The 18,001-nt window shown below is 44.1% G+C and overlaps 1 protein-coding gene across 3 annotated transcripts in view; it reads right to left on the bottom strand.

Annotated features, from left to right (window-relative positions):
• bmp1a (bone morphogenetic protein 1a) overlaps positions 1–17,505 on the bottom strand; it is a 66,963-nt gene extending 49,458 nt beyond the window's left edge. For 2 of the 3 annotated variants that reach the window (XM_053680099.1, XM_053680100.1), the window contains exon 1: positions 17,218–17,503. In XM_053680099.1, the coding sequence (XP_053536074.1) occupies positions 17,218–17,374 (157 nt within the window). In that variant the 5' untranslated portion in view covers positions 17,375–17,503. Of the gene's footprint in view, positions 1–17,217 lie in introns of all 3 variants that reach the window. The other variant, XR_008396409.1, reaches the window with a different exon arrangement.
• Positions 17,506–18,001: the final 496 nt, after the last annotated feature.

Raw genomic sequence — 18,001 nt, 5'->3', positions numbered from 1 at the left:
CTGAAAATACCTTTTAATCTTGAACATCTGGATAGGATTTTTTTTTTTTCTTTTTTTCTTTTCTTCACAGGAAGCCAAAAGGAGCTGCTGACCACGTTCCCTCCTTCTGGCCTTTCATCATTTTTGAAGAATACAATTTTCTTAGAAACGCTCGAAAACATTCAAAAGCTCTAAGGGAAAACAGGATGTATTATTGAAGTGAAAAAGATATCTCTGGTTCTCGTCACTAATATATCAGAGTATCGCTGCTGGTTCTATTGTCCGGTTTTTCCCCCCAGTTAAATCTCCAGTTTCAGTTCTCTGTTACGTTCTTAATTCGGTTTTAAACGCGTTTTATTTGTGGAAGGAGTCTCCGGGACGAGTTCTTTGTACCACCGAGTCACCAGGATGGAAGGAAGGAACCACAATCTGTTTGTGGTTAACAGATGACGCGGAAAGGAGGACGTCAAGGAACGACTGTTTAGAGCAGATACAAGTGTATAGGTATACAAGTATGGAAATGATAACAGGAAGTAACCTGTCTCACGGACATTTCACGACAGTAAACCTGACGCGGAATAAAATGACGTAAAATAATAACATTCTTTAATAAATAATGAGATCCTACCATAATCGAATGACGAAGGTGGATAGAACCCATCGAGGAATTAAGAATCGAGTGAATTAGCTAACTAACATCTAGCTACCTAGCTAGCTAGTACCGTTATGGGAGGTGCGTGCTCTCGTTCGTGTCCAAACCTAAACATCCGTGCGTTTACATAAACGTCTGAGCTCCGAAAAGACCGAAATTGATTGTTACGTTCTCAATCCCTAAAGGGCAGAAAGTCAACGGTGAAAGGTTTTAAGTTTCTCCACAGTCAGCATTCCCCATGGGCAGCGTTTGCAAGGCTTGCCTAGTCTTGTTTATTTGTGATTCTTCATACCTAGTTCAAATCAGCTGCCAGACCCTTTCAGTAATGGTACCCAAACAAAAGATGGACTAGATAAAAGACCTAAGATAAACAGTGGTTTAGCCAGCAAATGCCTGGGAAGTAGAATGCATTCCTGAATTTAATGAGAGCTAGAAGGTGGAGATCAGCGCTTTATGAGCAGGAGATGTAGTTATGAGGTGGTTTAGCAAATGGTGTATGCCAGTGGCAATGCGTGGGTGCAGGTACACATACTGGAGCAGCTTGTTTCTTTTTACAAGTTTTAACACCAACATGCATGCAGAGTTTAATGGAATCTGTGTGTGTGTGTGTGTGTGTGTGTGTGTGTGTGTGTGTGTGTGTGTGTGTGTGTGTGTGTGTGTGTGTGTATAGACAGGCACCGTCAAAACCACCTACTGCCCATCCAACAACCCCCTGCCTGAGGGTGTAGAATAGACCTGTAGTTTCCTGTACCAAAAAAAAAAAAAAAAAAATGACTGACCTTTATTGCCAGTGTCTGCTGTTAAACTCATCCAAGCACATACACACACTTTCTTTAGTCATCAAATCCAAAAAAAATAAAAAAAATAAAAAAAAATACGCCCTGGGAAGCTCATCTCAGAGCCTGCAGACCAACTTTGCTTCACTGAGGTCTGCCTGAAAGCAAACCTTCACTAAATATGGCTGAAAGGCCTGAAAATGACAGGGTTTTGCTTCTGCATTCTAGCATGCGTGCCAAGAAAGACAGGCAGCGTGGATCATGGCTAATCCCGATGTGGGCAGCTGGGAAGGTTCGAGATCGCTCCTAATCTGAATAGCGCTAAGATAGCTAGGTTTTAAGGTTGTCAAAACAAAGGCAAGAGACGAATAAAGAAGGAAAGTCTGAAGAGTCTGAAACGAGAGGCATCATGACACCAAAGCAGCTCGTGCGTTTCTAACTGGGACTCTGAAAAAGTCCCAAAAGGGTACAGGAGTAACGGAGTGCACATGCAGGTTTCTTCCAGCAAGACCAGACTTGTCACAGACACACCTTTAAACATAGACGGCAGACCAAAGCATCCTCTTATTTACTTTTAATTAACGAGAGAGCTAAAATCCTTATCGAATTCTACCGCATACACCATTAATAAATCAAGGGGAAAACCCGACGCTTTCCAGCAGTGGTCGAAAGCGCCGAAGAAAGCGAAGAAGGAGACCAATTGTTGCATTAACCTCAGCCGGGCAAATTTCTCTCTCCTCGATTCATCCAGTCCCTCTTAGCTCCGCTCCAAGAGCAGCAGGATTGAAATAAGTGGCTGAAAACCAACGCGAGTTAGAAGATTACCGCACGTCTGTAGCCGAACACAAGGGTAACACCACAGAAGGAAATTCCACAGATATTCCAAACTTATTTCACCCCGGAGAAACGTGATCAGGAAGGCGCTGATGACAGCAAGGACAGAGTCCTGTGCGAAAGCCAAGGAGAGAAACGAATTCAAGATTTTCTGGTCAAGCGCACAGGCCCTGAATAATTCTCGAAAGCAGATAGTAAAAACCTTGGATGATAAGAACACGCGTCTTGAATTCAAAATCCTTCAGATAAAACGTTTAACTGTGACAAATATGTTGCGTATTAGATTAATGTGGGTGCCTGAGCCGAACTAAAAAAAAAAAAAAAAAAAAAAAAACATCCTAGCAACGCTTCAACAAAATAACCCCAACAAACACTCGCCAAAGTTCAACCCACCTGCTCACTTTTGTTAGTCTGAATTCACGAGTGAGTAACATCTACAGATTTCAGAGTCAATGCCACTACACAGGCGGAAACAGAACCACACATCACGATGATAGAAATGTCCGCTTGTACAACACGGTCTGTTTTTTTCCAGAACTCTCCAGGGAACCTCAATCCATCCCTCCCAATAAGTAACACCCCCGTAATGCATATCTCAACTGTGGCCAAGCTCCTAATCTGCCATGTAATTGTTCTCCGTCCGGGGCCAAGCCCGAAGAAAACAAGTGCGCAAAAAAGCAGGCAGCCCAACACCAGTCCGTCCTCGCTTTCTTTCTGCACGGTCGTCGTGGCGACAGTGTTGTTTTTTTGTTTTGTTTTTTTTTTGCGTTAATCCCCTCAGCCACAGCCCTTGACCATGGTAACTAAAGTCCTGACATTCAGTTACAAGAAAGATCGGACGTGTCTCGGCAAAACAAAGCCCAAGAATGAGGTGATTCATTGCCCTGAAAATACACCGAGCAACAAATCCAATCAGGGCCATGAGCTAATGAACTTAAATAAATACCTCGCAAAGAAACGGCGCATGAAGCGTTTTATGAAAGGCAGTGGAGCGGCAGATGGTCCGTTTGGTTGCTTTCCAGACGCGTTCATTATAAAACGATTCAAAAGCTGCAGCTTAACCGTGGATTTCATTTCGCCAGATTTCATGATTGAGAGTAGTATAGAACGAGGAACCGCATTCTGGAGCACGGACGGCTGGCGTTTAACCATATCTTACCTTCCTGAAGCAAAAAGGATAGTACTCCATCATTCAGTAGACGGTGATTACGATGAGGAGAGTTTGTTTTGGCGTGGATTAAAACATATGCATGTCTTTTGAGCAGTTCCTTTGCAAGAGAAGCCAGATTCAGCACCCGGATAACATGTTTCGACTTGGATAACGCCGTATCGAAGCGCTGATCGTCGGCGTAATGCAACCCTTAATGCAAACACCAACAGACAGAGGTGGAATGTGATCTGAAGAGATCGAGCAAATTATCTTAAGAGTTCGAGGGAAAGCGCTTGAGGAACGTTGTTGGCGCGACGTTCTGCAAGGCAGAACACCTGATGTCTTTGGCAGCACTTTCCTTCACCTCAGGTCACTTTCACTCACTGGCTACGGTTTATTTCTCGCACAATCTCTGCTGTCGTCTTCTCGGCTGCTTCCGAACAGAAACAAAAGCCATCCACTCACACCTTGAGAGTGGTTTACATTACCCATGAGCATAAGCGTGAGCAGTCTAGACAGGTACTTAGAGATGCCGCCCATTAAACAAGAGGTTTTCTTTTACCCCCATTGACGTCTTTGAGGTAGATTGCTGGGAACGCGGGGGGGGGAGTAGGTGTGGGCGAGTAGGACGGACCTACTCACCGAGTGATCCGAGTTAGACTACAAGTCGCTCGCGCATGACAATACCAGTTACTCCTGTTCAGCCTCATTAAATACAAACGCGACATTTGCATCCGAATGGTTGCCGTGTATTAGGAGACAGAGGTGGGTCAATCATCACAGATCACAAAAGCACCAGAGTTTGTACTTCACCCATCACTAAAATAAAGGCCGACAGCTACAGGCAACTCAAAGCCCGTTCCCTGCTTGTGCAAGCTGGCTGCAATTTTTCTGTATATCCTACTTTAAATTTGGAATGTTTGAGGTTTTGACTCAAATCATAGTAATTGCAGGCTCTCACACTGAAAATAGCCTTCCTTGTTTTTGATTATGGTCCTTGTCTGTCGCTCCCCATCATGAGGATGAGCGCGTCTTGTAAACTTGCTCGTCTGGAACGTAAAAAAGCAGCTCCAGCTGCCCTTCTTCGGTAAATCCTTAATTCGGCATTTCCTAATGATGCAGGCCGAACCCCGGGCTATCAGAGCTGTACGAGCACACGCTTACAGGCCCTGGATGAATCCCTGGGGAGGGAGAATTATTCCACAGCAAACAATGTGCGCCTTTAGGGCTTTCTCAGAGCGACACCAGGGAAAGAAAGAGTCGTGACAAGGGGGTGGACTAAAGACGGCCGAACTAATAGACTACCAGAGGGCAGAAAAGACGGCTGCGGAAACCTCATGACCCTAGAGGTGGCTGTCATTTACAAGTTGTTTGACAACTCCTTCTAGACGCTGTCAAAAGACTTTAAAGGTGACAGACAGACTATCGATAAAAGAACCCGGGGACCATTAGTGCCAATCCCTTTTGTTTTGGTTTTCTATAATATATCTGTTCTTTAAGCGCCTCGGCTTGTTTTTATCCCGCCACACGGACTAATTGTTTTAACACATTACATATGTCTGAGACCCATGAGGCAGGCATATACAGCACGCTGACAAAACACGAGGCAGAACTTGCTTCGCGTCTGCACAAACACACGCTCGTAAATGGAATCAGGTGTCGTGAAGCCAGCAGGGGGTCAGAAAATTGGCTGACGTCGGTCCGGCAAAAACACCCCCACTACTGCAGAACAACCCAATTACCGCCAAGACAAAGAGCTATTGATCCGACACCAAACTTAAACACGCGTGCGTTTCTGACACCCGATGAGATTCTAAATGTATCACATGTGTCACGAGATGAGATGGCTGACATGCAAAAAGTACCTATTTACATCAAGGATGGAACGTTACACAATGTTTCGATAGTACGATGGAATGAACCATTAATACTGTACCGTTAAAGTCTTAGCAAAAGTGCTAGTCTTGGAGTAACCCAGTGGGCAACATTTAACTGCCTACAAATTTAACTTTCAGGGCGGTTCACATATAAAACGTACAGGCGACGGGCTTAATCACGGATTTACTCAAACTGATGCTCGTAAAAAAAAATATATATATATATATATATATATATATATATATATATATATACGAACCGATTTTGTTTGTGTTTTAAAAACACAGTGAGATAAATGTCCGACAGTGGTATTTATTGGTGTACTTGTTATCAGTATCGTTGTCACACAACACCTCATACCATACATTCAATTCTCTCACGTGTAAAGCGGATACGTCTCGAAGGCGGCTTCTTTCACAGCTCGGGCTGACGCTGCGAATCATAGCCCCTGTCAGTTCGCACTCTAATTACTGGGCTCTAATTAGCTGTAAAAGAGGTGAGCGAATTTGTGCAGTCCCATGGCTTTCGGGGTTGTTTCCCCACGGACAACAAAGCATATTGTTCTCGCTAATGAACCGCACGGCGCCCGTCTTCGTTTAGCCGAAAATGCACTACTGCGATATTCTTACCCTTGACCCTGGACGTAAATTAGAGCGGGAAGAATAGAATCCAATCGCACGTGATGAGTGGATTAGTCCGTGTAGAGAGTTGTCCAGTTAGGAACCGCAGGGGTGTAAACTTTTGAACTGCAAGACAGGAATGTCTGTTTTTTATTCCGATTTAATCACACACACACACACACACACACACATATATATGCTTGATAAGAGGGGTCTGCGTAGTGTTTTTAGGGCCCTGCTGAGTCTGTGCTGGAATAAGACGGGCGTTAAGGGGAAAACCTAGTCATTCAGACGCTCTACGGATTCGTTTACGTAATTAAAGTCCTGACCAATGCCACGTCTAATCCAAGACTTACGGAAAGCGTGTGTTGTGATACATCATCATTATAATACAGAGTTCTCATCTGTCAGATAAAAAAAAAAAAAAAAAACATGCAACCATATAGCCTGAAGGAGTCTTTCTGTCCCAGTGGATGTGTTCTGAGGTGTGAGCTTGGATCCAGGATGCAAGAGAAGATTTACTGACAAGCTTATTTATATAGCTTTGTATCATTTTTTTTTTTTTTTAAAAAACAAGAACACACGCCATCTTCTGAATATGTTCTCTCTTACTCCTTTATCCAGGAGTTTAAAAACATTTAAAAACATACACGCCTATCTCACAGTGGACCTCCTGATGGCTTTTAAGTGGAGGAAAGGAAAGCTTTTTCCTTTATTTAACCACTTTTTATTTATCCAATTTTTTTTAAATGACTAATAAACAACACGCTGTGCTTTTTACCATTTAAAGTTGAATTTCATGTTGTGGATCGTCTGTGAGAAAAGTTAGTGCCTCTTATCACTATAGCAGCTATAAACATGTCGTTCCCTCACCAGGTTTTTTGTTTTGTTTTGTTTTTTTAAAGCGCTCTTTTCCCCCCACACTTTCTCTTCAAGACGATGCATTGTGTTTGTCTTCTTGATTCTTCTGCCCCAAGGGTATACAAACTTTTGCAACCAACTGTTTTTCTAAACGCTAACCAGGTACGACTGCCTCTTAGAGGCTACACACATGGTTCAGATCTCCAGTCCTAATCCTAGTCTCAAGCAGCGGGTGGAAAAAACTGGTCCCGGATCAGCTAGAGGGAGTCCCGGCAGCTCTAAGCCGTGTAAACAAGCTGTGTCGAGTTCGCCAAGAGAACCCTGAATGACCTGCTGTCACGTCAGCTGGCCGACGCGGACACGGCCCGGCTAGTCTCAGACCTCTGGACCGGCCAAAGCTGGCACGCGCTGAATAACTTACAGTCTGTAGAAATCTCCTCCGCTCTCCTTTCCATCAATTTGCTTGCTTATACCATGTGTAGATCTTAAAACACTGGGGGGGGGGGGGGGGGTGATGAAGCAGTACTAGCGATACCACGTGGATGATAAAAACAAGTGTTTTGTCATGTATTTCCGAGAAACCGGAAAGTGCAACGTCTTCTGTCCTGAGGACTTTCCCATGGCGGAAAACCCATAGACTTTTACAAACACAGACAATGTATAAATATACGTGTTATATAAACATCTCCCTCAGAAACGTTCCCATATCAGTGATTATATGGCTTGTTTCTCAAACAAAGCATGCTTTTATCCATTTATTATTAGCCTTAGAAAGTTATTCTTATTAATAGCCATCGACATAGGTTGTTACTATAGAAACAAAGGCTCTTTTTGCTACTTCTCCGATTGTTTAGAAAAGACGACGAGTCAGACGTGAAGAAAAGAAGGGAAGTTAACTGTAATCCATTTCCTCCGTTTCTTAGAACTGGCTCCAGTAAAGCATTTCGTGACTCACAAGCAAACCCCAAGCTCAAATTAATCCTAGTACCTGGAAGGAGAGCCAGATGTTGTGGTGTGACGGTTGTTCTTACTTCAGCTTGTTTACTACATCCAACAAATCTTCATTACTCAACGCAACCCCGTCATTCGTGGATCATTTTTATTCACCGTACAGGCCGAGCAACATTTACTGTAAAAGGCTGACATAACTACACAGCTGAGAGTGAATCCCTTGCGGAAGCGTCCAGTCAAACAGGAAATGCCGTTGCGCAAGTGCCAGGACATGGTGGTCATTACGTTACTTCTCTCAAGAGTAAATGAAAACTTCAGAAGAAGTAAAAGGGATGATGGGTAAAATGAGCTAGGAATGCTCGACAGGACCGGAAGAATCAGAAATGCCGCTCAGTGAGGGAGCACAACCCAAAAACAGGTGGTTCTGCTCAAACTCACTCACGTCACGTTGTATTCGAACAGCTGGAAACAAGGCGATGATGCCTCAACACTACGATAGACACGAGCAAGCCATTTTGGACAGAATGTTCTTGAATGGATGAGATTACATTATTGCCTAGACAGACCCAAACATGGCCTAAAGAAGAAGAAGAAAAGAAACCCTTCTGTGATGAAGAAGAAGAAGGAACCAATAATAATAATAATAAGAGGAAGAAGATGAAGAAGAGGAGAAGAAGAAGAAGAAGAAGAAGAAGAAACCCTTCTCTGATGAAGAAGATGAAGAAACCCTCAATAATAATAACAATAATAATAATAAGAAGAAGAAGAAGAAGAAGAAGAAGGAACCCTTCTCTGATGAAGATGAAGAAACTCTCAATAATAATAATAAGAGGAGGGAAAAAGAAGAAGAAGAAGAAAAGAAGAAGAAGAAGAAGAAGAAGAAGAAGGAACCCTTCTCTGATGAAGATGAAGAAACCCTCAATAATAATAATAAGAAGAAGAAGAAGAAGAAGAAGAAGAAGAAGAAACCCTTCTCTGATGATGATGATGATGATGATGATGAAGAAGAAGAAACCCTTCTCTGATGATGATGATGAAGAAGAAGAAGAAACCCTTCTCTGAAGAAGAAGAAGAAAAAGAAACCCTTCTCTGATGATGATGAAGAAGAAGAAGAAGAAACCCTTCTCTGATGAAGAAGAAGAAGAAGAAGAAACCCTTCTCTGATGAAGAAGAAGAAGAAGAAACCCTTCTCTGATGATGATGAAGAAGAAGAAACCCTTCTCTGATGATGATGAAGAAGAAGAAACCCTTCTCTGATGATGATGAAGAAGAAGAAGAAGAAACCCTTCTCTGATGATGATGAAGAAGAAGAAGAAGAAACCCTTCTCTGATGATGATGAAGAAGAAGAAACCCTTCTCTGATGATGATGAAGAAGAAGAAACCCTTCTCTGATGATGATGAAGAAGAAGAAGAAGAACCCCTTCTCTGATGATGAAGAAGAAGAACCCCTTCTCTGATGATGAAGAAGAAGAAGAAGAACCCCTTCTCTGATGATGAAGAAGAAGAACCCCTTCTCTGATGATGAAGAAGAAGAAGAAGAACCCCTTCTCTGATGATGATGAAGAAGAAGAAGAAGAACCCCTTCTCTGATGATGATGAAGAAGAAGAAGAACCCCTTCTCTGATGATGATGAAGAAGAAGAACCCCTTCTCTGATGACGAAGAAGAAGAAGAAGAACCCCTTCTCTGATGATGATGATGAAGAAGAAGAAACCCTTCTCTGATGATGATGATGATGAAGAAGAAGAAACCCTTCTCTGATGGCTATTAAGCAACGGATAGTTGATGTTTTCAATGAGGACACATATTTTGCATTTGTGGAAGGAGTCTCCAGTGTCTTCGACCGTTTACAACTGTTCTATAACGCAAGTGGTAACAGGATACCAGACTTCCCGCAGCATTAAACGGAACTATAAACCGATAGATAGCACGACGTGTCGCTCTTCAATTAATAAAACGAACGCAAACTGGCAAAACGCTTGGATACAAGAGGAACACTCCATGAAGTGGAAAAAAAACCCCAACTTCACTCGACCTCCAAACGACCTTATGTGTTTCATTCCTTACTTAGTGTAGAAATGATTTTAGCCGTGATTATAAATCAACAAGAACACGACTGCGAGCTCCTTATCCTGCGTGATCTTTACAGAGCTGCTGGAGTGCCTTCCAGCCTGCAGGCCTACATTGTTATGGATTCAGCTTTTGGAGCAGAAGACGTCGAGCTCCGTTTGCTGAGATTTCACATAAAACAACTCTGAAATGAATTGAAGCTTGTGTTGCGGTAATTAAGGTTTCCCTCTTTACTGTCTTTATCTCACAGCAGTCCGTATCAGGCGCAGACAAATGAGCAAGAAGAGGACAATAGCTTAACTTGGCGAACGCAGCTGCAATTCCCTTGGGACTGAAAAAGGAATGCTTACATTTACTATTTAATTCTCTAATCTCTCTATAGCGAACACACGGTTTCTCTCGTTCACACTGAGGACTCCAAGCACCAACTGGCAGCTTTCTGTAACCTCCAGCGGATCTTCACAGTCTGACACAGTCACTCTAAACACTGTGCACAAGCATGAAGACACAACCTGACCGTGAGGATAAGACTCAGCCATTCTCTTCCGTACTCGCTCTGCTTCTGTCTCTCCAGTGTGTGCCTCTCTATACTGCGCTCTCTCACTGTCTCTGGGTACGTGTCTATCTACATGTCTGTGTCTCTACATGCCTGTCTCTCTCAGTGTCTCGCCACACGCCGGTCTCTCTCCGTGTCTCGCTACACGTCTGTCTCTCTACGCGTCTCTCTACCTTCCTCTCTACATGCCTGTCTCTCTCAGTGTCTCGCTACATGCCTGTCTCTCTACGCGTCTCTCTACCTTCCTCTCTACATGCCTGTCTCTCTCAGTGTCTCGCTACATGCCTGTCTCTCTACGCGTCTCTCTACCTTCCTCTCTACATGCCTGTCTCTCTCAGTGTCTCGCTACATGCCTGTCTCTCTCCGTGTCTCGCTACACGTCTGTCTCTCTACGCGTCTCTCTACCTTCCTCTCTACACGCCCGTCTCTCTCAGTGTCTCGCTACATGCCTGTCTCTCTACGCGTCTCTCTACCTTCCTCTCTACATGCCTGTCTCTCTCAGTGTCTCGCTACATGCCTGTCTCTCTCCGTGTCTCGCTACACGTCTGTCTCTCTACGCGTCTCTCTACCTTCCTCTCTACATGCCTGTCTCTCTCAGTGTCTCGCTACATGCCTGTCTCTCTCCGTGTCTCTCTACACGTCTGTCTCTCTCCGTGTCTCTCTACATGTCAGTCTCTCTCTAAATGTCAGTCTCTCTCTAAATGCGTCTCTCTCCGTGTCTCGCTACATGCCTGTCTCTCTACACGTCTGTCTCTCTCCGTGTCTCTCTAGATGTCAGTCTCTCTCCACATCTCTCTCCACGCCTGTCTCTCTCCACATCTCTCTCCACGTCTCTCTACACACCTGTCTCCCTCAGTGTCTCTCTACACGCCTGTCTCTCTCCGTGTCTCTCTACACGCCTGTCTCTCTCCGTGTCTCTCTACACGCCTGTCTGTCTCCATGTCTCTCTACACGCCTGTCTCTCTGCATACCTGTCTCTTTCTTTGTCTCTCTACATGTCAGTCTCTCTCTACATCCCTGTCTCTCTCTGTCTGTCTACATGCCTGTCTCTCTACATGTCTGTCTCTCTCTCTGTTGGTCACTCTACATGCCTGTCTGTCTCCATGTCTCTCTACACGCCTGTCTCTCTCAGTGTCTCTCTACATGCCTGTTTCTCTGCATTCCTGTCTCTCTGTGTCTTTCTGCATACCTATCTCTTTCTTTGTCTCTCTACATGTCAGTCTCTCTCTGTGTCTGTCACTCTCTACATGTCTGTCTCTCTCTCTCTCTCTGTGTCTCACTACACGCCCCTCTCTCTGTGTCTCTCCGTCACTCTCTACATATCGGTCTCTCACTATGTCTGTCTCTCTACATGCCTTTCTCTCTCTGTGTCTCTCCGTCACTAATTGTGTCTCTCTATATGTCTGTCTCTCCGTCACTCTCTAAATATCTGTCTCTCTCCACATGTCTGTCTCCCTCAGTCACTCTCCATGCCTGTCTCTCTCCATGTCTCTGTCTCTCTCTCTCTCTATGTATGTATATATATATATATATATATATATATATATATATATATATATATATATATATATATATATATATATATATATATGTCTCTTCCTGTCAGTCTGTGTGTCTCTCTGTGTCTCAATCCTCTCTATGCATCTGTCTCTCTCAGTGTCTCTAACTCTCGGTGTCTGTGCGTCTGACTCAATTCAATTCAACTTAATTCAATACGCTTTACTGGCATGACCGTACATATGTACAGAATTGCCAGAGCACTACAGGAACGAAGAACTGTTATAAATTAACATTAGTTTAGTATTTGTATAAACATATCAGAATCTGAATAACGTCCATATATTAACGTCCATATAGAAACATTGAGACTCCCTCTATCTCTCTCTGCCTCTCTTGGTCATCTCTCTCATGCATGGGGCTCTCTCTCTCAGTGTCTCTCCATCTCAGGCCCTGTCTCTCTCTCTCTCTCTCTCTCTCTCTCTCTCTCTCTCTCTCTCTCTCTCTCTCTCTCTCTCTCTCTCTCTCACAGCAGCAGAACTGTAAGACTGCATGATGCCACTTGCTCTGGCACCAGCCTCAGCTTACTCACCCTTGTGGTTTTCTGCCCTGTGCCCAGAGCTCCTGGAGGAAAACCAATGAGACTGGAATATATTTTTGGGGTGAACGCTGTAACAGAGATTCAGGTCAAAGTGTCTCATCCTCCGTCCATTATTGAAAACCACACAAGGAAAGAAAGAGTGCGTGTGCACGCGCCTGAGAACTAGAGCACTAAATAGGGACAGGAAGCATCGCACAGAAGTGCGTGTGCGTGCTGTCCGTGTGTTAAAGTGCCATTTCCTCAAGCGCTTGGAGAACATCTGCAAAACAGATGAAAGCAGGTCGCGATCTTTAAAATGTTAATAATGTAGCTCTGACTTCACTAACCTTCACTTTTAATAACCTTACATGATGATTCAAACGTTTCAAAACTATTTTTAAAGCTTTACAGAGACCGAAAGCCATAGAGATGAAAAACAAAATAACAGAAATGTGTATTCAAATTTTTATTTAAAAAAAAATAAATAAAAAAAATACAATGACAGTTATGACAATGCTAGTCTCATAAGCTAAACCTCTAGCTTAGCAAAAACAGCCTGAACCGTCTCTCTTGTGTGTCTCTCTCCCTCTCTCTCTGTCTCACCCTCCCTCTGTGCATGTCTCTTTCTCACTGTCTCTCTGTGTCTCACTCTCTTTGCTAGAGAGCCTGCTGTGTTTCATGAGTAAACGCAGCAGAAAACCACATACTTTCATAGAAAAAAAGCAACGAGACTGACATGGCAGCTGACCAACCACACATCCTTTCCTGCTAGCCTGTCAGCAAACACACAAGATTCTTTGGTTTACTTTGCACCAAGTGCTTCATACACAACTCTTTCACATGCAGTGACTGGATCGTGCTCCAGAAACGCTCGCTGTGTCCCTGAAGTGTGGAGAACCAATCAGATCGTAACCTTCAACCTTCATTCTGAAGCTCGTGGCCGGAAAAGTGTACAAAAACATACAGACTGACGGATATAAAAAAAAAATTTAAAAAAAACTCGTCGTCCACCACTGCTCAGACGTTCAGGATGACGTTCACATCACCATAGTAACCAGAACAAAACAGTGTAACTTGCGAAGTATCCGAGATGTGTTGAAAGCCAAGTTCTGAGCTACACTATGGATGAGAGTCAGTCGGTCAGCAAAAAAAGCTACATTTAAGATAACTGAATCCACAGGGAGCAAGAATCCCACCAGGAAATGGGGTTTTAGTGCTTGTTTTGGTTTCTCTGAAAGCACAGGAACATTATTGCACAAACAGATCAATGAGCAGCAAGTGCGAGGACTGTTTGTCAAACAGGAGACGAGGAACTCGGGGCCGCTCAACCCTGAGTGTGTGTGTGTAAGCACGCCATCTGGGCTTCGATGGCCAAGAACGCTGAGCTGCCCTGTCCTAACCTCCACCGTGGCACGGACACTCTCAAGCACTTTCCCATCAGCCTCCTGGGACAGGAGAGACACGGAAGGACGGAATAACCTCATACCCAAGACAACGGGATGAACCTAATGAAAAAGAAATGAAACACGCGCAGGGTCTGATTCCGATTCTCTCGTGCCGAGTGTTTATTACACCAAAAGGCTGTCGAATTGGCGGATCTGTTCGGTCAGATGTCGATTGAGAGCAGTTCTGGTTGTAATTTAAAAATCACAGGTTTCAATTAATGCGGTCGTTCTTATACGTTGTCGTTTCTATAGCAACAACTCGTTCTCAGGAACTTATAAAAACGTTTTGGTGCTTACATAGAAACACATAATTGCTGGCATGGTGAGGTTTTCTGCGAGGAGTCGTCAGTCATCAGCGCTTCGCAAGGGTGAAGTTTTCCACCACGGTGAAGTCTTCAGGACCTTAAGCGTCAAGGTTTTTTTTTGTTTGTTTGTTTGTTTTGTTCGTTTGTTTCACAGTCCTTCCGCTCCGGGATTGCGAGATTTTACGAGCGTCGAAACGGACGTAGAAATCGAGCAAGCTCCACAATATCCGGAGGCGCTCGCGATTTTTCAAAATGGCCGCAAATTCGACGCAGATTTGGGCCGAGACGCGTCGTGTGACGTCACCGTAACGCGCGTTCAGCTAAAGCACTCTTCGATTCACGTGCGTCGAACACGAGTACGGCTACAAGGTCTCATTTACCAATAAACAAACATCGCAGGGAAAGAGCGCACGGAACAATTTCGTGCCGTCGCGATTTCACCGGTTCAAGTAGTTTTCCGCAAAAAAAAAAAAAACAACAACAAACAAACAAACAAAATAAAAAGCAGCATTTTCGCCCAGAACAATCACAAAAGAAACCCCACCTGCGAAATTCATATACGGACTACATTTATGAACTTCAAAATCGAGAAAAAAAAGAGAGAGGGTAGTGAGAGAACGACGTAACGACTGCCGTGACGTAAGCGATAACAGGAGCTAACTTGCATCGTGAACATTAAACGTAACTATAAACAGATAAAAAGTTTGCCGTCACGCATTAATAACCTAAAATCAGTAACCAATTATTTTCCTTTAATGGCACACCCCATCATGTTTTACTCCTTAATTATTGTGCTGTTCGGGTCTCTCAGCTAGGAGACTCAGAATTCAGTTCTTCCTGTGCGTCATCGGTGCAGATTTAGCAATACTGAGCTTCTGAGTGGACACGTCAAGCTGACTACACGAGCAGGACGTAGAGGCTGCGATGCTCAGCGAGGATGTGCTTGTTTACACAGAAGACGGCGTAAACGTCATAGGCTTTTCGCTACTTACACCGACGTGTTTATGTCTTACGAAGCTGTAACGTGACTTAAGCATCACATCGGATCGGCACGTAGCCAAGAATGAGCATGCGAAGCCAAACCTACGGACAAACACGGCTAAGAAAAGACCGAACGTGAGCGTCCTGGAACATCCGGCTGCCGAGGAAACGCACGAACTTACAAAAATCCCTGCTGAGAACCAATCAAAAAGCAACCCCGAGAATTTAATTCTCATCTCAGTGTCTTTGGCGTGTCTATGGGTCAAACCGACATCATGTGACCAGAATACCAATTTGTCCCACAGCCACTCGTAATAGGGGACACTGTTTTGTTTTGTTTTGTTTTTTTTTTTTCCAAGGGGTGAAAACGTAAAAATGAACAGCCAAGGGCCCCCATTCAGCTGCAAATGAGGACAAGGCAGAAAGCCGGGCCATGAAAGAGCGAAAAAGAGCAGGATGAAAGAGAGGGAGGGAGGAAAAGACGCAGAGAGGAGGACAGGAGCAGGAAAGAAGTTAATAGAGGCCGAGATCACGGAGACGACTGAAGTCTGTGACCCTGTTGGGGAGGGAGTGTGCATGTGTGTGTGTGTGGGGGGGGGGGGGGGGGGGGGTACCCTATCAAATAACAAAGCAACATCCTTTACCATCATCAACTTAAGCTGTAAACAAACTTAACGCTATGAAGATAAACCAAACCTCGAGACATTTATATACACTCTATATAAAAAAAATTAATTAATTAATTTAAAAAAAAAGAACCTTGACTGACAGAAAGAACGGTAACGAGGACCTCAGGGAACTAAAGTTAATCACTACCCTCGAGCCCTAGAGCCAGCGTTTCGTGTTTAAATTGATATATTGAGGTTAATTAGCCAACATCTTATGATTCACCTTATGACTCCAATCAGCTGAGTTGGACTTTAAGGAAAGGAATTCCTCCCTCAAATTCCAATAACAACAACACATCCATCATAACCGTTTCCCTCCTGGCTTCGTCTCTCCGCTGGCATCGGGTATGATAAACGAGACGATATCATACGTCATACTTTAGTGACAATAAAACTTGGAAATAAATCGTACTTTTCCTTGTCGCTGTTTCCACGCCAGCATGTTTCATATCTTAGGTATGCATCTTCCCTGCTGGAAAGGAAAGAAAGAAAGAAAGAAAGAAAGAAAGAAAGAAAGAAAGAAAGAAAGAAAAAAAAAAACACCCAACAGAAATTCGAATGGTTTCCACTACAAACCATCAGATAAGCATTAAAATGTATTGGTCCTTAAATGGTTTCCACTAGACATAACATTCCACCAATACACGGCCACCCACAAACTACCACTAGAGACCCAGAGGGGACCATTAAAACCAGTAGAACTCACATTAAAACCATTACAAGTTCTATGATGGTTTTTCTTTTTCCAGCACAGATTTTTTAAACTGAATTACACCCACACCATGTGCACATTCCGAAGTAAAAGACACACACTCAGAGCACCTTTGGCACCACTCCAGCGACAAGGAAAAGTACTTTATTTCTGAGAGAGGACGACGTTCCAGATCAAACCCCAACCACCAGACTGTGGCATCAATGAAATCAGAGTCTGCAGAAGATGTTTCCTCAGTGCATGGGAAAGTTTCCGACTTGCAACAGTAACAAAGTGTCATGATCTGACAGCCAGGAGGACAAAAAGCGAATCAAAGACTTTTTTCTTTTTTTTTTTACGACCAGGCAAGTTAACCCAAACACCCCCACCACCCAAAAAAAAACAAACAAAAAAAAAAAACAGACAGGGGCAAAAACTTTCCGGTTGTGTTACGTGTCTCGTGCTACGTGCAACTGTTGTGATTTTGCCAAATTTAAAGTGCACTCCAAAAAAAAAACAAAAAAAAACCCCAAAACAAACAGATTTTGCAAACGCACGCGCGCGCACATACACAAGTAGTGTTGTTGTTGTTGTTTATTTTGTTTTGTTTTGTTTTTTATCTCTCGCTGTCACTTACGTGGCTCGTGCAAAAGAGAGGAGAGAAAGGGGGGGGGGAAGCAAACACCGCACGAAGCGTAAACAAACGCCGCGGCTTCTTCTCACCGGCTTTGCACGGGTCTTTGTAGTCGATCGCTTCTGGAGGACTCATCATCGCTTCGTCGTAGTAGCTCGGTTCCGCCGCCGCCGCGTCCCAGTCGGTGGCCGTGGAAGCCGCGCCGAGGCTCGCGAGCAGCAACAAGCAGCGCGTCGCGAGCTCCATGATCCGGAGAGCCAGCGGAGGGACGACACGGTGATTGAGAGAGAGAGACACACACACACACACACACACATACACACACACAGCAGCAGCAGCAGTGCTCAGAGGAAAAGACTACTTGGAGAGACAGATGAGAGAAGGAGGGAGGGAAGAAGGGATGGAAGGGGGGGTGAAAAAATGGGAGGTTTTTTTTTTTCCCCTCTCGAGGGCGGGTTTGACTTTAGTGATGTTCGTGATGGCTCACTTTAATGATTCGGTTCCTTCGAACCAACACGGTCAAGTGAATCGAACTACACGAGTGTCGATACTTTTGATTCATGCCCATGAGGTGCCCCATACCTGCTTTCTCTAATAGTTGGCTGAACTTTGGAGATCTCTCTCCATGGGTTCAAATATTGTTTTGAGCTTTTACTATCATTAATAATGAGTCTTGATCACGTGTATATTATATGCAGAGTGAAATTGTTTTCTTCGCATACTCCATCATGTTAGGAAGTCGGGGTCTGAGCGCAGGGTCGGCCATGATATTGCACCCCTGGAGCAGAGAGAGTTAAGGGCCTCGCTCAAGGGCTCAACAGTGGAAGCTTGGCAGTGCTGGGGCTTGAACCCCCGACCTTCTGATCAGTAACC

The sequence above is a fragment of the Ictalurus punctatus genome, chromosome 5, assembly GCF_001660625.3.
Source record: "Ictalurus punctatus breed USDA103 chromosome 5, Coco_2.0, whole genome shotgun sequence".
Taxonomy (NCBI): Eukaryota; Metazoa; Chordata; class Actinopteri; order Siluriformes; family Ictaluridae; genus Ictalurus; species Ictalurus punctatus.
This window is presented reverse-complemented; position numbering and strand designations above follow the sequence as displayed.